This window comes from Scyliorhinus canicula, chromosome 3 (assembly GCF_902713615.1).
Source record: "Scyliorhinus canicula chromosome 3, sScyCan1.1, whole genome shotgun sequence".
Classification (NCBI taxonomy): Eukaryota; Metazoa; Chordata; class Chondrichthyes; order Carcharhiniformes; family Scyliorhinidae; genus Scyliorhinus; species Scyliorhinus canicula.
Window position 1 is genome coordinate 270,944,036 of NC_052148.1, and position 23,516 is coordinate 270,967,551.

The 23,516-nt window shown below is 50.2% G+C and overlaps 1 protein-coding gene across 1 annotated transcript in view; it reads left to right on the forward strand.

Annotated features, from left to right (window-relative positions):
- The window catches only part of LOC119963674 (probable E3 ubiquitin-protein ligase HERC4), an 83,706-nt gene that overhangs the window by 49,988 nt on the left and 10,202 nt on the right, over positions 1 to 23,516 (forward strand). The window contains exons 17-21 of the mRNA XM_038792992.1: positions 3,987 to 4,153; positions 4,924 to 4,990; positions 12,677 to 12,762; positions 17,467 to 17,650; positions 22,408 to 22,507. Coding sequence (XP_038648920.1) covers positions 3,987 to 4,153; positions 4,924 to 4,990; positions 12,677 to 12,762; positions 17,467 to 17,650; positions 22,408 to 22,507 — 604 coding nt within the window. The remainder of the gene's footprint in view (positions 1 to 3,986; positions 4,154 to 4,923; positions 4,991 to 12,676; positions 12,763 to 17,466; positions 17,651 to 22,407; positions 22,508 to 23,516) is intronic.

The window sequence follows — 23,516 nt, forward strand, 5'->3', positions numbered from 1 at the left end:
GTTTTCAGCTGGGGGGGGGGGGGGGGGGGCATGTTAATTATGTTGGGTGCCTAGCCCACTGTCTTCCTGCCCACCCCAACCCAAACTCCATAATTGGGGGGGTGGGCAAAGTGCCCAATAGCTTGCCCACCCCTTACCTTTATTGGGGGCCTTAAGTTGCACGTTGTTGCTCACTTAAGGCCGCCAATTGCCTTCCCCACCTTGTGTATCCCTGCCTGGATCCAAAATCCACCCACCCACCCACCTTGCATCTCCTCCCAGGGGGATCCAATCTCTTCCTGCCCCAGTGCTCCGAGATTTTCCTGAGTCTGGTCACCATTATTCACTGTGGTACTGCTTGCACACTTGGCAGTGCTCACTACTCACTCTGGTGCTGTTGGGATTCCTGGAGCAGCCGGCCATTATCGAATGGCAGAGCAGACTCGGTGAGCAGAATGGTCTAATGCTGCTCCCATATCTTGTGCTCGTTTGGCCAATTAGATTGTGAGGCAGAAGTCCCAGTGCAGCTTGTTAAGGCCACCCAGAGTTTATTACCCCTGTGGGGAGGCCTTATTAAATGCTGGTTTCTCCGTAGCCCGACGCCAAAATCGTGATTGGTGATTGGGCGGAGAATGGATTCCAACGCTGGAATCAGGGGCGGAGCCAGTTTGATGCCGGTCCGACACGCTCCCTCCAAACTGGCGTCATTGGAACTCGCAGTGCGCGCCCTTGCAATGCCATTGGCACGTCATCGGCCGGCCCACCCGCGATGCTCCGCCTCCGATGGGCTGATTTCCTGATGGCGCGGGCCACGTGTGGGTCAGAGTTCGGGAAACCGGTGTGCCGGCTGCGGACAGTGTCCAGCGCCGTCACAGTAGTCCGGGATCCGTACCGCAGGACGGGGTGGGGGGGGGGTGCCTTCTGCTCGGGCTGGTGTGGGAGTGACGGGACGTGGACAGGGGGTGGGCTGTGGGGTTGGGGTGGGTGGGTTAGGGTTCGAGTACGGCCGATGCCATCTTTTCCGGCACGACCGGTGCAGCCTGTCAGCCCTGCGCATGCGCGGACCGGGACCCGCCGATTCTCCGGCAATTTCCCGCACGATCCGCGGGTGTTTCATATGCTGCCGGTGCTAGCCCCCCACCTGTACCGGAATTGGTGAGCGGTTTGCACCGATTTTCCTGATGCGAACTTCCCACAGATTCTCCGTACGCGCCGGCACTTAGCCCCAGGACCGGAGAATCCAGCCCAATTGGTTTGGAAGCGACCTTTCTTCCAGGTAGGCAAGCATTATGCCTCCAGTGGGCAAGCATTATGCCACCAGTGGGCAGGCATTATGCCACCAGTGGGCAAGCATTATGCCTCCAGTGGGCAAGCATTATGCCACCAGTGGGCAGGCATTATGCCACCAGTGGGCAAGCATTATGCCTCCAGTGGGCAAGCATTATGCCACCAGTGGGCAGGCATTATGCCACCAGTGGGCAAGCATTATGCCTCCAGTGGGCAAGCATTATGCCTCCAGTGGGCAAGCATTATGCCTCCAGTGGGCAAGCATTATGCCTCCAGTGGGCAAGCATTATGCCTCCAGTGGGCAAGCATTATGCCTCCAGTGGGCAAGCATTATGCCTCCAGTGGGCAAGCATTATGCCTCCAGTGGGCAAGCATTAACCTCCAGCCACATCATCCGAGTCTAGATCATCTCGTCCAACTGTCCTCAATTCATCTCTTATTGACATTGCTACCCCACCATCTTTTCCTTCCCTCCAGTCCTTCGAAAGGTCAAAGCTCCCTGAATATTAAGTTCCCAGTTTTGATCTGTTGCGACTTCTTGGGTGAGTGTGCTTAACACTCAATTTGGCTCTGTTTCGTTACTTAGCTCTGGAGTCGCCAGGTGTCGTTAAGACACCGCCACAAGCTTCAAGGTGAAGTTCAAAGCAATAAAACCGTACACCAATTAGTAAGTCCAAACAACTGAGTTTATTATAATACCCATGCACACGCTAAAAGGATTAAACTTATTCCTACCGCTAAATAAACTAATACTTATCTCGAAGGAACTGCTGGGTCAGGGAACAAGGCCTCTTGCTCTGCTCTGGTCTGCAGACTTCAGGTTGGTATCAGTTAAAAGGGGTCAGGAGTGCCTATCTCTGGTAGCAATCGTTGTGAGGCACTTACTTGTTGGCGGCTGCTGTCTGAACCCTCTCCTCTCTCTCGTTCAAGATCTTGGCAAAAGCTGGTCCATGGAGGAGTGTTGGTCAAAGAGAGTGGAGGGCTGGATCAGATGAATGAACCATGTGTGGGACCTGTCTTTTATAGGTCCCAGGGGATCCGTGCCCCTTTGGGCGGACTCCCTTACCTGCTTGGAATCGATTGGGTCTCTTCCCAATCGATATGTTTGAACCCCCCAATAATGGGGCAGTTCCTCGGTCACTGGGGCGGTTCTTGGGACTTATTGTTTTGGGCTTCTTTGGCACCGAAAAGTCTGGCCTTCCATTCAATGTATCGATCTGTGTTTAACTTGTTTCCATTGTATCTGGGGATCGCCCGGTATCGCCTCATTAGTATGTTAACTGGTTTCTTTTCACAGTGCTGTCTGGTTTCTGCAACAGTTAAAACTGGTTTCTGCAGTCGTCCCAATATACAATCGTTTTGCAAGCTGTTTGCTTTACAACATGTCCATTTTCCCAGCATTCCTTGCAATCTTCCATTTTGTGTTGGGCAGTGGCCACCCCAGGTGGCTACAGATCTCCTTATAACTATGTTTCCTTAATGGCCATGAGATCATATCCATTTGCCTCAATTTGGGCCACCAGTTTGTCCACTTTATTCTGAATGCATCATGCATTACGATACAAACCCTTTAGGTTTGCCCTTTTGCCATTTTTAATCATCCTAACTTTTGTTTGTACTGTGGCCCTATTCCCCTCTCGCCCTTGACTCCCCCTGTCCACTGTTATTGCATTTTACTGTTCTTTCTTTCGTGACTGTCCTTGTTCCTCTTTCCCTTGTCACCCTGCTTAGGTTCCTTTGGTAAACCGCAAATGAGTCGGGCCTGAGTAGATTTACGAAAATTCGACTTTATACAGAATTGAACTATCGATGATTTAGGGTTCCCCGCCCCTTTAGCGGGGGAGCTCGTATTCGGCGAGACTCATGGGGAGGTTGATTGCTCCAACTCCATAGGTCTCGTGCTGGTTATAACAGTTCCCACCCCTCTGCCTTTCTAGTTTAAACCCCACCTCCTGGAGGTTCCCCTCCAAGTCACTCACAATCCTGACTTGCAAATATATCACCGCTCCTTCACTGTCGTTGGGGCAAAATCCTTGAACACCCTCCCTAGCAGCACGGTGGGTGTACCTACACCACATGGACTGCAGCGGCTCAAAATGGTGGCTCACCACCACCTTATCAAGGGGCCATTAGGGATGGACAATAAATGATGATCTAGCTCGTGACATCCACGTCCTGTGAAATAATTTTAAAAACACAAATGATGGTAGAAATATGGAACTCACTCCAGAAAAAACAGGAGAGGCTAGCTGAATTAATTATTTTAAACCAGGGTTTGATAGATTTTTGCCAGAAAATAGAGAATATGGAGCCTAGATGAGTGGATGGAATTTTTAAAATATAAATTTAGAGTACCCAATTTATTTTTTTCAATTAAGGGGTAATTTAGCGTGGCCAATCCACCTAGCCTGCACATCTTTGGGTTGTGGGGGTGAAACCCACACAGACACGGGGAGGATGTGCAAACACCACACGGACAGTGACCCAGAGCCAGGATCGAACCTGGGACCTCAGGCCCGTTGGCCCAGTGCTAACCACTGCGCCACCGTGCTGCCGAAGTGAGTGGATGGAATTAAAGCACAGATCAGTTTTGAATGAAGAACAAGCTCAAGGGGCTGGATGCTCTCCTCCTCGTCTGATATTTCTATTTAATTCAGTAATGCCAAACTGCTTAAAGACTTTGCAGAGAAGAAGTTATAATATCAGTTTTATCCACACAGAACCCAGAAATAGATGATATTTTTCGCCTGGTGGGGATTCTTTGCTGGATTTCTCTATACCATGGATTTGTCGCAGACTTTCACTTCCCTCTGGCCCTTTACAAGAAACTTCTCAATGTTCAGCCAAACCTGGACGACCTGAAGGATCTCTCACCAACGCTAGGACGGTGAGTCCCGCGGTCAAGCATTTTACTAACTTCTGTAAAAGGCACACGGTATTGTGGTGAATGTAATATATATATGTATATATGATAATTCACACTGTCTTTGTAAGCGCAGTAGCGCTATCCTACCACTAGGGGGAGTAGCTCTGGGAGTACTCAGGAACTTGTACTGGGCTCCACCCTTGGCTCCGCCCATGACTCCTCCCCCTAGTGCAGCTGTATACATATCCTTGTCCAGAGTCAGCCTGAGTTCACTAAGAGTTCATCAACGGGTAACAGGCTGGCTCTGAAGTAAGTCGATTAAAGCCTAGATTCATATTGGAAACACGTGTCTGGTGAATTGATGGTTCCATCAGGTATTTAATCCTTACGAGATCCTGTTGAATGTGCCTTTGGATTGTAACAACGGCCTTTCTTTCCATAGTTCAGTTAGACAATCCAATAACTCGGTTAATTAACTATCGCAGCTGGATTAACTGAGTGCCGTTCTCGAAAATCAAAGGGAAATACTGTGATGTTGGAAACCCAAAATAAGAAGAGTAAATGCTGGATAAACTCAGCAGACCTGGCCGCATCTGTGGATGGAGAAACAGACCCGAAATATTAGCTCTCCTCTCTCCGAGAATGCTGCCAGACCTGCTGGGTTTATCCAGCATTTCCAGCTTTGTGTGCCATTCTCTAAAATTAGAGATCTGCAAAAGGCCAGTTTGTTTTGTTTGGTAAGCGTTCAGACAGCTGGTGTTCATGAACTAACTTTTCCATTTTTGCTGCAGAAATCTGCAGGACCTTCTCGATTATGAGAATGACGATATTGAAGAGGTACTCTGCTATAATTTCACAGTAGGTCCCGCTTGCTTTTTTTTATCTTTCCCTCGGCATTTTCTTCCTCTCTCTGCGAGGTTACTCACTCACGCTGAATTAAGCTCGCACAGGCTTTAAGTAACCTTCACGGCCAAAGCATATATTATATTATGGAACGCTAACAGCTGAAGGATAACGCTGGAGCCAATATTTACTGAGTCTTACATTTATTTGCAAAGTAAAACATTACATGCATTCATCTCCAAACGCAACCAGGCCACAGTAAAGTGTCTCTTTATGTGATCAAACTGAAACCCGAATCATTGCCCACCATCTTCGTAAAATCTAACAATTATCATACAGTGCAGGAGCACGTGTTCAAATATATTCTTTCGTGTTGGGGTGTCATTGACAAGGCCAGCATTTGTTTCCCATTTCTAGTTGAACTGAGTAGCTTGCTGGACTAGTTCAGAGGGACATTAAGAGTGAACCACATTGCTGTGGGTCTGGAGTCACATGTAGGACAGACCGGGTAAGGACGGCAGATTTCCTTCCCTCAAATACATCAGTGAACCAGATGGGTTTTTACAACAATCTGCAATGGCTTTTACTGAGACTAGCTTTCAATTCCAGATTTTATTGATTGAATTAAAATTCCATGAGCTGCCGTGTTGGGAGTGGAATCCATGTTCCCAGAGCTGGGCCGTTACTAGCCCAGTGACGTTCCCACTGCACCACCGGCTCCACCTATAGTGAAGTTACGACTGTCAGGAGTTATTGTCTACTCACTACCGCTATCAATTCACGGTAGCACAGTGGTTAGCACTGTTGCTGCACAGCGCCAGGGTCCCAGGTTCGATTCCCGGCTTGGGTCACTGTCTGTGCGGAGTCTGCACGTTCTCCCTGTGTCTGCGTTGGTTTCCTCCGGGTGCTCCGGTTTCCTCCCACTAGTCCTGAAAGACGTGCTTGTTAGGTGAATTGGACATTCTGAATTCTCCCTCAGTGTACCCGAACAGGCACCGGAGTGTGGCGACTAGGGGATTTTCACAGTAACTTCATTGTAGTGTTAATAGAGAAATAGCGAGGCATCTGGATAGAAATTGTTCCATTGGGCAGACGCAGCATGGGTTCATAAAGGGCAGGTCGTGCCTAACTAATTTAGTGGAATTTTTTGAGGACATTACCAGTGCAGTAGATAACGGGGAGCCAATGGATGTGGTATATCTGGATTTCCAGAAAGCTTTTGACAAGGTACCACACAAAAGGCTGCTGCATAAGATAAAGATGCATGGCATTAAGGGTAAAGTAGTAGCATGGATAGAGGATTGGTTAATTAATAGAAAGCAAAGAGTGGGGATTAATGGGTGTTTCTCTGGTTGGCGATCAGTAGATAGTGGTGTCCCTCAGGGATCTGTGTTGGGCCCACAATTGTTCACAATCTACATAGATGATTTGGAGTTGGGGACCAAGGGCAATGTATCCAAGTTTGCAGATGACACTAAGATGAGTGGTAAAGCAAAAAGTGCAGAGGATACTGGAAGTCTGCAGAGGGATTTGGATAGGTTCAGTGAATGGGCTCGGGTCTGGCAGATGGAATACAATGTTGACAAATGTGAGGTTATCCATTTTGGTAGGAATAACAGCAAACGGGATTATTATTTAAACAACAAAATATTAAAGCATGCTGCTGTGCAGAGAGACCTGGGTGTGCTGGTGCATGAATCACAGAAAGTTGGTTTACAGGTGCAACAGGTGATTAAGAAGGCAAATGGAATTTTGTCCTTCATTGCTAGAGGGATGGAGTTTAAGACTAGGGAGGTTATGCTGCAATTGTATAAGGTGTTAGTGAGGCCACACCTGGAGTATTGTGTTCAGTTTTGGTCTCCTTACTTGAGAAAGGACGTACTGGCACTGGAGGGTGTGCAGAGGAGATTCATGAGGTTAATCCCAGATCTGAAGGGGTTGGATTACGAGGAGAGGTTGAGTAGACTGGGACTGTACTCATTGGAATTTGGAAGGATGAGGGGGGATCTTATCGAAACATTTAAAATTATGAAGGGAATAGATAGAATAGATGCGGGCAGGTTGTTTCCACTGGCGGGTGAAAGCAGAACTAGGGGACATAGCCTCAAAATAAGGGGAAGTAGATTTAGGACTGAGTTTAGAAGGAACTTCTTCACCCAAAGGGTTGTGAATCTATGGAATTCCTTGCCCAGTGAAGCAGTTGAGGCTCCTTCATTACATGTTTTTAAGATAAAGATAGATAGTTTTTTGAAGAATAAAGGGATTAAGGGTTATGGTGTTCTGGCCGGAAAGTGGAGCTGAGTCCACAAAAGATCAGCCATGATCTCATTGAATGGCGGAGCAGGCTCGAGGGGCCAGATGGCCGACTCCTGCTCCTAGTTCTTATGTTCTTATGTTCTTAATGTACATAGAACATTACAGTGCAGTACAGGCCCTTCGGCCCTTGATGTTGCGCCGACCTGTCAAACCACTCTAAAGCCCATCCACACTATAGAACATAGAACAAATTAGGGTTAGGGTTAGGGATGTAAGCCTAGTTGTGACAATAATAAAGATTAATTACCATTAAGTTACCAGCACAATCCTCCTCTCAGATCCCTTGCTGGGGGCAAGGTGGTTCTCAAATTTAGTTGGGCATATTACTGGGTGCATTTCTCAGAGGGCCTCTTGTCTATGACCACCCCACCCAGTCAAATAGCCCATTAAAATATTTTAAATTGTTTGTTTTTTATGAATTTAAAGTACCCAATTATTTTTTTCCCAATTAAGGGGCAATTTAGCCTGGCCAATCCACCTACTCTGCACATCTTTGGGTTGTGGGGGCGAAACCCACGCAGACATGGGGAAAATGTGCAAACTCCACGTGGACAGTGACCCAGGGCCGGGATTCACACCCGGGTCCTCAGCGCCGTAGCCCCAGTGCTAACCACTGCGCCACGTGCCGCCCCTAAATATTTTAAATTTGAACCCCTTCCTGATTTGTCTCTAGGATTTTGCGTTCTCCCCGTGTGTGCGTGGGTTTCCTCCGGGTGCTCCGGTTTCCTCCCACAGTCCAAAAATGTGCAGGTTAGGTGGATTGGCCATGCTAAATTGCCCTTAGTGTTCAAAAAGGTTAGGTGGGGTTGCTGGGTTGCGGGGATAGGGTGGAAGTCTGGGCTTAGGTGGGGTACTTTTTCCAAGGGCCGGTGCGGACTCGATGGGCTGAATGGCCTCCTCCTGCACTGTAAATTCTATGATTCTATGATAATGTCCTGGAAAGATATCTTTCATTCCCGGAGACAGCAGGACAATCTCGAACGGTTGGAAAGCCTGTTGTAGGCCATTGATGTTCAGGACATTATCCTGTTGCTGACTCTGACCATTGAGATCAGACAACGACCTTGTGGCGGTCTGATCGGCTTGACTCAATTTCAGAGGGGGCAGTTGAATGTATTGAGCAAAACATTGCGGATGTTGCAAACTGAAACGAACAATTGGATTGCCGGAGAATCCCGAGAGGCCCAGGGGCATCTGCAGGGAGAGGAAACAGTCCCGAGTCTGTTTGACCTTCGTCATCAGAACTGAAGAGAAAGAGAATGGTGCTGGATATTAAACTGGAGCTGGGGGGAGATTTCAACAAGATGTAGCAATTTTCACAACAAGAGAGAGATGGCCCGGTGTGGGGGGGCGGGGGAGGGAAAAGGAGGGTTTTGCAGTGAGACAAAAATATTTAGGGCATTACAAAAAGGGGTTGAGCTGGAGGAGAAAGGTCACATTTGATGAACTCAATGCTGAGTCCTGAGGACTGTAACGTGCCCAATCGGAGGATGCCCGCCGAGTTTGGCCAAGTTCCGCCGGCATGGGTTACTCTGCGGGGCCGTCCTCGAGGGGGGGGGGAGATCCGACCACAGGGAGGGCGTCCATGGTGGCCTGGCCCACGATCGGGGCCTACCGATCGGCGAGCGGACTGGTTCCGTGGGGGCTATGTACCTCCGCGTCGGGCCCCTGTAGGGTTCCGGCATATTGCCCGGGTGGCCGGCGCAGAGACGGGAGCCCCCACGCATGCGCGGGCTCACATCAGCAGTGCCGCGCTGGCTGGAGCAGCGGAGATCATTCTGGTGCTAACCTAGCCCCGTAGGAAGGGGTGAATACCGGACAATCGGGGACCGTTTACCCCGGAGTGGTTGGCACCGCTTTTCACGCCGGCGCCAGAACCTGGCCGCGGGATTGGAGAATACCGGCCATGATGTGCCAAATGGCCTCCTCCTGTACTGTATAATTCTATATCAGCAGGTGAAATGAATGACTGAAAGCGACTAGATTGTTGCAAAAGCCCCACTGAGCCACTTTGATCTTTCAGGGAGGGCGAGCTCCCACTACAATCTCTGGTGACCTGACTCGCCATTCAGTTGCTGCACTTGGGATGGCAATAAACGGACCCAGATCTGGAGAACAAATAATATTTCACCGTTCATAAGATAAAGAGCAGAAGTAGGCCATTCGGCCCATCTAGTCTGCTCTGCCATTCTACCATGGCTGATACATTCCTTATCTGTTACCTTCAATGCTACAGACCAAGAGTTGGACTGCAAAGTCAGCCAGAGCATCTCCTCCCTAGAACACATGACCTAGGAACTGGAGTCGGCAATTTACCTTCCCGAGCCTATACTCCTTCATAGAAACATAGACAATAGGTGCAGGAGTAGGCCATTCAGCCCTTCCAGTCTGCACTACCATCCAATATGATCATGGCTGATCATGCAAATTCAGTATCCCACTCCCGCTCTCTCTCCATTCCCCTTGATCCCTTCAGCCACAAGGGCCACGTCCAGCTCCCTCTTGAATATATCCAACAAACTGGACCCAACAGCTTTCTGTGGCAGAGAATTCCACAAGTTCACAACTCTCTGAGAGAAGATGTTCTTCCTTATCTCAGTCGTGAATGGCTGACCCCTTATTCTTAGGCTATGACCCCTAGTTCCCAACGTCCCCAACATCGGGAACATTCTTCCCGTATCTCGCCTGTCCAGGCCCATCAGGATTTTATATGTTTCTATGGGATCCCCTCTCATTCTTCTAAACTCCAGTCAGTACAAGCCCAGCCGACCCAATCTTTCTTCATCTGTCAGTCCTGCCATCCCGGGTTTGTGATCACAGCTGATCTCATCCTGGCCTCAACTCCACCGTCCTCCCTGTTCTCCGTAACCCTTCAACCCCTTACCAATTAAAAACCTGTTTAACTCCTCCTTAAATTTACTCACTGTCCCAGCATGCACTGCACTATGGGGTAGCGAATTCCACAGATTCACAACCCTTTGGGAGAAGTAGTTTCTCTTCCAATCAGTTTAAGATATGGGGGCTGGATTCTCCATTTCAGCGGCTAAGTGCCGGCTCAAACGGAGAATTTGCGGGAGGTCTACAACGAAAAAATTGGCACCAAACCCTCACCGATTCTGGGGCCAGTGGGGGGGCTGATACTCCCGGCTCCCACGCCGTAAACGGGCCGGGTCCCTGGCTGCACATACGCACGGCTGCCGACCTGCAGCGCTCGCGCCGTACAACATTGTGCCGGCCGTGCACGGACCCGACCCGACATCCACTCCTCACAGGCCACCCCCTGGCCACCCCTTACCAGTCCCCCCAGCCCTCGCGGAAGCCCCCCCCCCCCCCCCACCACCGGCCAATAGCACGGATCCTGGGCCAAGTGTGACGGCGCTGGACACAGTCCGAAGCCGCCCCGCTGAGTTCCCGACCATTCAGACCGCACGTGTCCCGCGCCGTCGGTATCTCAGCCCATCGGGGCAGGGAATAGCCGAAGGGCCTGCCGATGACGAGCCAATGGCATGAGGCGCGATGACGCCCTTTCCGACGGGGCGGAGCTTGGCTGATCGCCGTCAAACCGGTGCTGGCCCCGATTTGGGCATTGCCGTCGATTCTCCGCCCAATCGCCGATTATGATATCGGAAAACAGAGAATCCAGCCCATGACCTCTGGTTCTAGAATGCCCCACAAGAGGAAGCATCCGCTCCATGTCTTCTTTACCAGGCCTTTTAGCATCTTGTACACCTCAATGAGATCTCCCCTCATTCTTCCAAACTCCACGGAGATTAACCAACTGCCTAATTTATAATTATTCATCCTCTTGTTTTTAGGTTAGCTTTTCTTTTCCCTTTAGATCAACCCCACATGTAAAGAAGAGAAAACACTTTAGAACAATTGGGTTAATGGGAAGATATAGCTTTGTACCCCTAATGTTTTTTAACCTGATGGAAGTATATGATAATCAAAGTCCTGGGGCTGGATTCTCCAATAATGGGCGATGTGCCCCACTCCAGCATGAAGACGCGAGCAAATCACTCTGGACTTTCCTGAAGGGGGCTAGCAGGCCCCCGGTATAGTCCTCGCAGCTCCGGCTGCTGATACGGGGCCCTGCGCTTCCGGTCGGATGTCCGCACATGTTCATGGCGCCGGCCTGCATCGGACACCCCGCGTGACATGGCAGACCCATACCGCGGACCGGCGCCAAGAAGATAGCCCCCCCCCCACCCCGAGATCGCACGCACCCACGGATCGGTGGCCCCCCGATCGATAGCCTGGCCGTCTGTGAGGTCCCCCCCGGTGAAGGATCCCCCCCCTCGCCCCCACCAGGACGGCCGCGGACTGAGTCTGCAGCCACCACGCCGAGTTCCCGACGGGTAAGACCGTGAGAGACCCACGGTGTCGAGAACTTGGCCAGTTGTAGTTGGAGAATCGCCGCGGGGAGCCTCTGTCAATGACCCCCTACCCACGCCACGTAGACCGCGCGCGTTTGATTTTGGCGTCAACGTCCATTCTCCGCCCCCGCGCTGATCGCGATTTCCGGGCGGAGGCTGGGAGAATCCCGCCCCTGGTCTGTAGCCTCGCAGGTTTCTGCACTTCAGATGCAGTTTGCTGCTGACCTGTCCATCCACAAAACCCTGAGTGATATTATTGCCTTACCATCAAGCACTGAATCCACCATCCCATGGAGAGTTGGATTGCCAACTCTGGTTGTGTGTATTCCTGGAGATTTTATCACATGATCCCCCGTCCCTTCCCTGTCCCCATTCTCCTGCCATTGGTCCTCCAACCTGCCCAACGTGATGACACGGCACCTCCCCACACGACTTGACTAAAGTGTTTGACTGATTACTGGCTCCGAGACCTAATGGCCAATTTCCCTACCTCCCTAAGTTTTTGCAACTTAAGAAACAAAAAGAAATGAAAACACCAGACAATTTATGATTTTCCTCTTGGGGGTCTTGCTCAGAGCAGTGCTCTGGGGAATAATCTTTCAATTCTCAAGACTCCAGGCCGGTCCTGTGGTGCAATTGGGGAGACACGCCCAGGGGGAGCGTGCGTTGGAGAATCAGGGCCGCGTTGCAGTCCAGTTTCCCCATGGAATGTGTAAAGTGGGAAAGTCTCTATTGATAAAGCTCCTCACCATCGCTTTAGATTTAAGTTTTCAGCAGGTTGGTCAAGATGCACATAAGGCGGCTCAGCCAATGCCAACTGTTTCACACAATAACACCAAATCAAAGTTATGCCCAGTTAGTTCATTATCTCTGCTAAAGTCGGTGCCTGAGAATTTGGAAACAATTTTCAAGTAGTAAAATCTCTCTTAGACCTGTTTAATGTCTTTCGTAACAAAATACATCTTGTTAGCGATACTCCCATTTGGTTCCTTTCTGTTGCCTCTTTCAGATCGGGAGAGAACTGATTGACGGATCAATAATTGAACATGAGCTGATTCCAAATGGTAAAAACATTCCTGTAAAAAAAAATAACAGGTAAGATCTCCTCTTTTAATAATGGAGAGTGTTGTACCTTTAAAACCTCTGATATGTTCGACCAGTTCACTTACTCAATAGTTTTACTCAAGTTCCCTTAATTGTGAGATGAACAAAGGACAAAACCGGTTCACAATTTAACGCAATTTTATTCACAATTCTATTACTCAGGAAAATGTGACTCAGACTCACAGCTGAGCTTTGGGTTTTACCCATACTTAGTAAAGGAGGCTGGCAGGATTCGATCACTCAATGTGGGGGTCTTCTCTGGGTTTGAAACTCAGGGCCATTTCTTCTTGCGATGGTCGTGCTGGGGAACTCCCAGGGTCTCCTTCAAGATCTGTATGAAGTTCCTTTCTTTATACTGGGAAGCTTGGATTGAGTCATAGGTGTACGCCCACCACTGGTCATTGTCCCATCCAGACCCCGACTTGGGAAAAACAGGATGCTCCCAATAATTCATGGTGTTTCAATCAAGACCCATTGTCCTCTGAAACTCCCCTTGTCTGACCAGCCATCAGCTCATTGTGGAGTCTGACGGCTTCTTTTGTCTGTTCTTCGTCGTGCTGCAAAGTTGATCACCTGTGTCTGGGAGTTTGTTTCATATTCATAGTCTTTGGAGTGGGTAATCACAAAGTCCATATAGCGATAACAAGTTTATGCCTTGACTTGGGTGCTTTTGCAGATGGCCAGTATCGATTCCAGCCAGAGCCTCATGAGACAGTTTCTGTTCCTGGCCTATGTGTATCTTCTCAGCCTGTTTTCAGTGCCACAAGAAAAATACCTACACGTATCTAACCTTTCAGGACCTCAGGGCATCCCAAAATGCTTTGCAGACAACCAATTGTATTTGTAGAACAGCCATTAATGACGGTAATAGAAAATGAGAAAAACACAGCATTGTTTCTTGTTATCCTTAATAATAATAATAATAATAATAATCGCTTATTGTCACAAGTAGGCTTCAATGAAATTACTGTGAAAGTCCCCTAGTTCCTATGCCCTATGCTCCTTCTCCAGGGCTTTTGGTCATAGCAGAGTCACCCTTGACCTTTGGAGACACCTCGGCAATTAGCAACTAGATCTTATTTCTTAGAGCAATGGTATCGAGGTGTATGGGAGCCGGTTAGACCAATTATTTTGATGGGTGGCGTGTGGGTTTGATAGCCATTCCGGCTGAGGTAGACTTGGGACCTGCCTCCTTGCCCTGCCCCTGCAGGAGGAAGCCAATGGCAAACCGCGACTGACATTCACTGCCAAGAAAACAGTTCAGGAAGAAGCATCAGCAGACGATGAGCCAGGAACCCACCTTCAGAGAGAGTGCACAGGACGTGACAATCAGGGTGATGGATTCACAGGCACTAGTCAGCATACAGATAGATCAGGGTGATCAAATTGAATGGTTGAGCAGACTTGAAGGGCTGGATGGCCAACTCTTGCTCCGATGCAAAGTGATCACTATTTCATAGATTATCATAGAATTTACAGTGCAGAAGGAGGCCATTCAGCCCATCGAGTCTGCACTGGCTCTTGGAAAGAGCACCCTACCCGAGGTCAATACCGCCACCCTATCCCCATAACCCAGTAACCCCACCCAACATTAAGGGCAATTTTGGACACTAAGGGCAATTTATCATGGCCAATCCACCTAACCTGCACATCTTTGGACTGTGGGAGGAAACCGGAGCACCCGGAGGGAAACCCACGCACACACGGGGAGGATGTGCAGACTCCGCACAGACAGTGACCCAAGTCGGAATCGAACCTGGGACCCTGGAGCTGTGAAGCAATTGTGCTATCCACAATGCTACCGTGCTGCCACTATTTCCTCAGATTAGGATATTTTATAATTCATTCATGGGATGTGGGTGTCCATCCCTTCCTGCCCTTGTGAAGGCGATGGTGCACCATCTTCTTGAATACAACCGAATGCCTTGCTCAGTAATTCCAGAGGGCATTGAAGGCTGGGTTTGGAGTCGCCTACAAAGATGTCAGATTTATTTTTGGCGGTAACGATCCAGTAGTTTCCTGGTTACCTTTACTGATGCCAGCCATTTGGGGGCCGGTTTAGCTCAGCCGGCTGGACAGCTGGTTCATGATGCAGAGCAGCCAACAGGACAGGTTCAATTCCCGTGCCAGCTGAGGTTATTCATGAAGGCTCAACCTTGTGTGAAATGTGGCGACCCTCAGGTTAAATCACCACCAGTCAGCTCTCCCCCTCAAAAGGAGAAAGCAGCCGACGGTCATCTGGGACTAGGGTGACCAACTATTTAAATACATATTTATTTAGTTAATTGAGTGCAATTGCCGTGGGAGGTTTTGAATTCATGTCCGCGGATCATTAATCCAGGATCTGTATTACCAGTCCAGTAACGATGCAACGCCAATAAATTATTCCACCGTATGAGTAACCGTTCAAATACTGGTGATGTGCAAATGGCAAATGGTTTATTGTTCCCGTACCAGCCTCCCCAAACAGGCGCCGGAATGTGGCGACTAGGGGCTTTTCACAGTAACTTCATTTGAAGCCTACTTGTGACAATAAGCAATTTTCATTTCATTTCATTGTTGCTTCAGTATCATCTACCTTGACTGATGCATTTTAGATTTCAAACTGTCTGTGGACAGCATCGTGTAGTTACTGATTTGGAGCTGGGGCAACTCTTGTCACAGGATTCATGGCAAACAATCGATTTACTTAGCAACAAAGCACCAGAATATCATGGCGCAGACACACACTGATGGACACACACAGGGACCAATCAACATGTACAAACACCGCAGCCAATCACCAGTTAGAATACACACACTATAAAGGCAGAGGGCATCACGGTTCCCGCTCATTCTGGGTGCTGCCTCTCAGTGTAACAAGAACTCATCCAGCCCAGCACAGACTCACACCATGTGCTGAGAGAACCAACTGGTTCGGACAAGGCTTAGGTCTCCAGTTTAAATTAGCATCATTTGGACCCACAGTCATCGTGTGTTAGTTAGTTAGAAGTAGTTAATAAAATTGAGTTGAACCTTCATCAGTGTTGGAAGTGTCTGTTCATCTCTCAAGTCTACACTAGCCACAACTTCAGAACCCATGGCTGAAACTACAGCCAATTCTCTGGTAAAATCAGGATTATTTTTAGAGAAACATGAAGTGAGTCGAGAATAGTTTTACAATATTAATGATGGTCACATGGCAATACAGGACTGAAGTACTGCTGAAGCAAGAGACATGCAGTTGTAGTTTTTCATCTTGCAATCATTAGGACAGATGCAAGAATGCCAAATTTCAAAGGGAGCAACAATTTATACTTCATGAGAAAAGGGTGCTGATTTGTTAGCACATCAACTCTGATTGGTCAAGGCGTTGCCATGGGGAATGCATCAGGGAGCGATTGCCTCCCTGCCTTTTTTAATTCGAAAAAGGTGCGAAGCTTGGACATTGTGGTAGTCACCACTGATGGAGCCGACATCGATTTCTCTGTTACAATATTCTGGGCTGCTTTGTGAAACATCGGGAGACAAAGTGCCGGCGCCAGAGTGAAAACCGGAGTGTTTCACTCCGGCGTCGGAGGCCGCTCCTCGCCCCCTATTCTCCCACCCCTGGGGGGCTAGGAGCGGCGCCGCATCAATTACGCGCGCCGGGCCTTGGGGCCCGTGTCAAAGCGGCGGCGCGTAAATGACATGGCCGGCGGCCCTTAAATGACGTCACCCGCGCACGCGCGGTTGCCATCCTCCCGCAGACGCCCCGCAAGACATGGAGGATTGATCTTGCGGGCGGCGGAGGGAAAAGAGTGCTTCCTTTAGAGACGCCGGCCCGCCAATCGGTGGGCACCGATCGCGGGCCAGACCCCCACTGAGCACCCCCCTGGTGCTCGATCCTCCCTCCCCCCCCTCAGGCCCCACACGCAGCGTTCGCACGCTGTTCACGCCGGCAGCGACCAGGTGTGGTTGGTGCCTGTGTGAACCGGTCGTATTGGGCAGGCCGCTCGGCCCATCCGGGCCGGAGAATCGCCGCTCGACCGTTAGAAACGGCGAGCGGCGATTCTCTGAGCGGTCTGTCGTAAAACGCGGCACGCCATTTTGGGGGGGGGGTGGGAGAATCGCGTGCGGGTGCCAGGGCGGCGGGAATCACCCAGCAGTCCCGCGATTCACCCACCCGGCATGGGGGTCGGAGAATCGCGCCCTTGATTCCAGAAATCTACAAACATTAAATACGAATTGATTCAGCATGATGCATTGAAGCTGAAAGAATGCACTGTGTTATTATAGATCAACATTCCTAAAACAATTAATTGTATGTTAAATGCACAATATTTATTTCCCTTTCTTAATTTTGTAAAAGAGTAAGTTTCACATTGGCAGGAGTTAAAACTCAAAGGTGGTCAAAGAAATTTGACCATCTGTCTGAGCGGCACGCAGAAAAATACTTTTCACTGTACCTTGGTACTCGTGACAATAAAGAAATCCAATCCAGAAATCCAGGCTTCCTAGTTTCTGGACCTCCGCCCAGAGTAAAACACTGAAATTACACATGTACAGCAGTGACAACAAACACAGCTAGTGTAATTCTTAGCACACTCAGGATTTTCCAGTAAGTGCTGTCCAATTGCAGAACCATATCCAACTTTAGACATTGTGTCGTGAGTTTAGCAAGCACTTAAAACGATCCATTTCAATCAATGCCCCGTTTGCATTTCTCTGTTTCAGAAAGCAGTTTGTTGACTGTTACGTGGATTACGTGTTTAACGTGTCGGTGGAGAAACATTTTAAAGCCTTTTCAGCTGAATTTTGGCGCGCTATGATACTGCCGGTTGTGGATATTTTCCAGCCTGTTGAACTAATGTCCCTTATCCACGGAAACACCAAATATGACTGGCAACTGCTGGCAGACGTGAGCCACTGTCTTTCTTATCTTCCTGCTGCCTTGAGTATTTAACTATTATTGTTATCTCTGCATGTCAAACAAGTAACTAGGGACTTGATTTTAACCCTCTGGAAACCAGCCGTAAGTGTAGGAAAGGGCCTCAAAATTGACGTGATAAACTTGACATTGTCAATGTTGCTCTTGCCTGATTTGCAGGGACCTGCCTCAGCCAGGGCCTCCCTAATCCCTGCTTATCAGGGGAAAGCCAAAGCCATTGGGCTGGATTCTCCGTTTTGGAGATTAAGTCCCAACGCCAGTGTGAAAACGGTGATCTTTTATGCCAGGAAAACCGGCGTCAAAAGGTCACAGATTCTCCGTTTTGCTGGGGGCTAGCAGGGAGCCGGCATAGAGCTTACAGCTCTAGCTGCCAATACGGCCGCCAGAACATCGGGTTCCATGGCCGCGCATGCGCACGGCGTCTCCATAGCGGACTCAGCCTGCAGACCTGGACCGGCAATGTAGTGCCCCGCATCGGTCGCTCGCCCGCCCACAGTGCCCGCAGCCCCGAATGAAGCCCCGCCGGCCGCCAGCACATCGGGTTCCGTGGCCGCGCATTCGCACCCCGGCTCCATGGCGGACTCAGCCCGCAGACCTGGACAGGCAATGTAGTGCCCCGCATCGGTCGCTCGCCCGCCCTGGACAGCCCGCCCACAGTGCCCCCAGCCCCGAATGAAGCCCCGCCGGCCGCCAATCGGCCCTCCCCCAGACTGTGGCGGCCCAGACTGAGCCCACAGCCATCACACCAGGTTTTTGAATGGCTGGGACCATGAGAGTCCCACGCCGTCGGGAATGCGGCCGGTCGGGGACGGTAAATGGCGGGGTGGGCCTCAGGCAATGGCCTGAGGCTGAGGTCAATCGGCGGGGCCAATCCTAGACTACGCCGCTTTCCAGGGGGCGGACAATGTAAAAACCGCCGCCGCTCCCGATTTTGGTGCCGAAACGGATTCTCCGCCCCTTCGCCGAACGTGACTTCACCATCAGGGAGCGCCGAATCCAGCCCATTGTCTCTGACCCGTCATAAACTTTGTTCTCTTACCACTAACTCCATCCCCCTCCCTCGCGACTGTCTGAGGCTGAACCACGCGGTTCGCTACCTCGGTGACAAATGTGACCTGTAGATGCGCGTCCGACCTTACAACGGACCTGGCAGTAACATTGCCTATTCCCAGCCGCTCAAAGTTGCCCGGCTCAGCACCTGTCTAATCGCAACAGCTGCTGAAACCCTCACCCATTCTTTTGTTACCGCTGGACGTGACTCCTTCAAATGGTTCTCAGGCCAGCCTGCAACATTTTACCCTCTAAAGTGCTGAGGTCATCCAAAACTCTGCTGCTAACTCTCCCCAGGTCCCATTGATCCATCATCCCGTGATCACTGAGCAACATTAGAGCGGGAGAAACTCGGCCACACTCCATATGGAGTGGTCCCCCACAAGCTGTAAGCCCCTGGCAACAGGCCAGCGACCTGGTCCAGGAATTACACAGGAACAAAGGAACATAAGAATAGGAGCAGGCCATTCAGCCCCTTTAGCCTCTCTCGCCATTCAATGTGATCATGGCTGGTCGGTGGCTTAACTCCATGGGCGGGATTCCCTGTCCCGCCTGCCAGCCAATGGGGTTTCCCATTGTGGGCAGCCCCACGCCATTGGGAAATCCCTGGGAACGCTGCCAGTGCAACGGAGAATCCCAACAGCGGAGAATCCAGCCCCATATACCTGCCTCTGGCCCATATCCCTTGTTTGCTTAACAAAAACCTATCTCTCTCAGATTTAAAATTAACAACTGATGTAGCTTCACCTGCTGTTTGTGGGAGAGAGTTCCAAACCTCGACCACCTTTTTTAAAAATATTTTTATTCAGGGCATTTACAAAGCACAGAACACGCGTAACCATCATCCATAACCCTTCGATCTAAGACAAAACCACTCCATATCCCAAACCAATTTACTTTCCAACTATTAAAAACAGAAAATACCCACAATACAATAAACCAACCCCAATCCCCCCCTCCCCCTGCCTCCCTCCGGCTGACGTTCAGCATATTCTTTAAAGAAAGCGATGAACAGCCTCCACCTCAAAAATAAACCCCCCCCCCCCCCCTCCCGTCGATCCCCGAGTAGCAAATTTTATTTTCTCTGCCACATCACTCGCCCACATCCACAGCATGGGCAGCTCCAGATCCCACCACCCTAACAAGATCTGCCTCTGGACTATCGGAGAGGCAAAGGCCAACACGTCAGCCTCCCCGCCTGCAATCCCGGATCCTCCGACACCCCAAACATCGCCACCCACACGCCTGGAGCCACCCTCACCCCCAGAATCTCCGAGACTGTCCCCCCCAAAGGATTTCCAGAACTCCTCCAAATTCGGGGAGGCCCAGAACATATGGGTGTGATTGGCCGGACCCCTTAAGCAGTGTCCGCATCTATCCTCTATCGCCGGGAAAAAAACTTATCCGCAACACTGTCCTGTGCGCTCTGAGGACCCCTTTAACCTATACGAGGCTCAGTCTCGCACATGAGGAGGTTGAATTTACCCTTCACAGGGCCTCACCCCATTGCCCCGCCTCAAATAATCCCAGCTCCTCCTCCAACTTCCACTTTGTATCCTCCACCGATGCACCCTCCCTTTCCAATCATTCCCCGTATATGTCTAAGGGCGGCACGGTAGCACAGCGGTTAGCACTGTTGCTTCACAGCGCCACTGTCCCGAGTTCGATTCCCGGCTTGGGTCACTGTCTGTGCGGAGTCTGCACGTTCTCCCCGTGTCTGCGTGGGTTTCCTCCGGGTGCTCCGGTTTCCTCCCGCAGTCCAAAGACGAGCTTGTTAGGTGGATTGGACATTCTGAATTCTCCCTCTGTGTACCCGAACAGGCGCCGGACTGTGGCAACTAGGGGATTTTCACAGTAACTTCATTGCGGTGTTAATGTAAGCCTACTTGTGACAATAATAAAGATTATTATTAGATCCTACCTTCCTCTAACTCTTCCTCAGAGATAATTCTTTCATGCAACAGTGGGGGTGGTAACCTTGGAAACGTGGCCAACTCCTTTCTCACACAATCCCTGACTTGCAGGTACCAGAACCCATTACCCCTCGGCATCTGGAACCCCTCCAACTCTCCCAACTCTACAAACCTACCACCCCATGGACAGGTCCCAAAAACACTCCACCCCCACCTTTTCCCAAACCCGAAACGTAGAATCCAGTATAAATCTGTGATTACCACAAATTGGCACCCACAATGAAATGAAAAATAAAAATAAAAATCGCTTATTATCACGAGTAGGCTTCAAATGAAGTTACTGTGAAAAGCCCCTAGTTGCCACATTCCGGCGCCTGTTTGTGGAGGCTGGTACGGGAATCGAACCGTGCTGCTGGCCTGCCTTGGTCTGCTTTCAAAGCCAGCGATTTAGCCCAATGTGCTAAACCAGCCCCGACATGCAGACGTTCCAACCTAAAACATTGCCCATACTGATTCCACACTCTAAGCGATGAAACTACCATCGGGCAGGTGGAGTACCCAGCCTGCGAGAACGGAAGCAGCGCCAGTGACAGTGCACTCACACCCATCCTCAACACGAGGCCTCCTCCATCCGCCCCCACATCAATCTCTCCTCCAACACCCACCTCCCGACCTTTTCAACATTCGCCGCCCAGTAATAATTCAGCAAGATCAGCAGGGCCAACCCCCCTCTCCGCCTGTCCCTCTCCAAAAACACCCTCTTAATCCCGGGTACCTCACCCGCCCACATAAACTCAAAAACTATCTGATTCACCCTTCCAAAGAAAGACTTGGGCACAAGAATCAGGAGATTCTGAAAAATAAACAGAAACTTCGGCAAGACAGTCAGCTTTACTGTCTGAACCCTCCTCGCCAGTGACAGCGGTAGAATATCCTGCCCCTTGAGATCCTCCTTCACCCCCGCCACCAAATTTGGCAAATTCAACTTATCCATTTGGACACAACTATCCCCCCCCCCCCCCCCCCCCCCCCCAATACCCAAATATCGCAATCTCGGCCTAACCAGCCGAAACGGCACCTTCATAGAATTTACAGTACAGAAGGAGGCCATTCAGCCCATCGAGTCTGCACCGGCTCTTGGAAAGAGCACCCTACCCAGGCCCACATCTCCACCCTATCCCCATAATCCAGTAACCCCGCCCAATACTAAGGGCAATTTTGGACACTGAGGGCAATTTAGCATGGCCAATCCACCTAACCTGCACATCTTTGGACTGTGGGAGGAAACCGGAGCACCCGGAGGAAACCCACGCACACACGGGGAGGACGTGCAGACTCCGCACAGACAGTGACCCAAGCCGGGAATTGAACCTGGGACCTTGGAGCTGTGAAGCATTTGTGCTAACCACTATGCTACCGTGCTGCCCCAATCTTCTCCATGCCCCACCCTTTCACCCAAGTATTGACCGGGAACATCTCACTCTTCCCTATATTGAGCTTACATATTGAGCTCCTGATATTAGCTGACAGCTATCACCCCTTCACAAACCCCGTTTGGTCCTCATCTATCACCCCCGACACACAACCTTCCATGCGCGGCACCAGCACCTTAGCCAATAACTTCATCTTCACCTTCATCGGACGACGCCTGCAGCCATGTTTGCTTCTTGGGACGATATCATTATTGAAACAATTTTACGAACACGTGTTCTGTGCATATTGATGTTTCCATTGACAGCTGTTTTTGTCTACACTCTCTCACAGAACACAAAGTACCTTGGATACACAGAGACTGACGATGTCATTGTAAATTTCTGGAAGATGTTTCGTGAATTGACTGAGGAAGAGAAGAAGCAGTTTCTTGGTCAGTGGTCTTGCTGTTACATAGAGTTACACAAACTCCGGGAATGTCAGGGAGCAGAGAGGTTTAGCGGCTGGGAAGGATGGATTTTCCCGGGGGTTCGATGAATTCGGTGGAACACCTTGGGCTGGATTCTCCAATTTTGCGGCTAAGTGCCAACGCCGGCGTGGGAACTGAGGTCGCCGTGCCCTCACCAATTCCGGGAGCGATGAAGTGGGGGGCTAGCAGCAGGGGCGGGTAAAACTCCTGTGCCAAAAACGGGCAGAGAATGGCCAGTTCTGTTGCCGCGCATGCGCATGGCGACAACCTGCAGTGGTTGCGTCGTACAACACAGCGCCAGCCGTGTAACAGAGAATCCCGGCCCTTATTGTTTTAAAGTACTGGCCACTGTCGGGCAGATTGAAGGCTGTACATCCGGAGTCAGAGTGGGGGAGCGATGGAGGTTGGTGTGAAGAGAATAAGTGATCAGGAGGAGGTTTGGTTCCTTGGTCGATAGTAGGCTTTAGACTAGGAGGCGGTCAAGATCTAGATTGGCTGCAGGTTCTAGATGTTCGACAGGGTCTAGATTGAGAACAGGGTCTAGATTGGGGAGAGGGTCTAGATTGGAGTTGGGTCTGGATTGCAGGGGAGTCTAGATTGGGGACAGGGTCTAGATTGGGGACAGGGTCTAGATTGGAGTTGGGTCTGGATTGCAGGGGAGTCTAGATTGGGGACAGGATCCAGATTGGTGACAAGGTCTAAATTGAGGACAGGATCCAGATTGGGGAAAGGATCTATTTTGGAGACAGAGTCTAGATTGGGGACAGGGTCTAGATTGGGGTCCAGATAGGGGACAGGATCTTGATTGGTGACAGGGTTTAGATTGGGGGCAAGGACTAGATTTGGGTGGGGCCTAGATAGGGGATAGGGTCTAGATTGAGGACACGGTATAGATTGGGAACAGGGTGGCTGATTGGGACAGGGTGTAGATTAGGGATAGGACCTACATTGGGGACATGGTGTAGATTGGGGA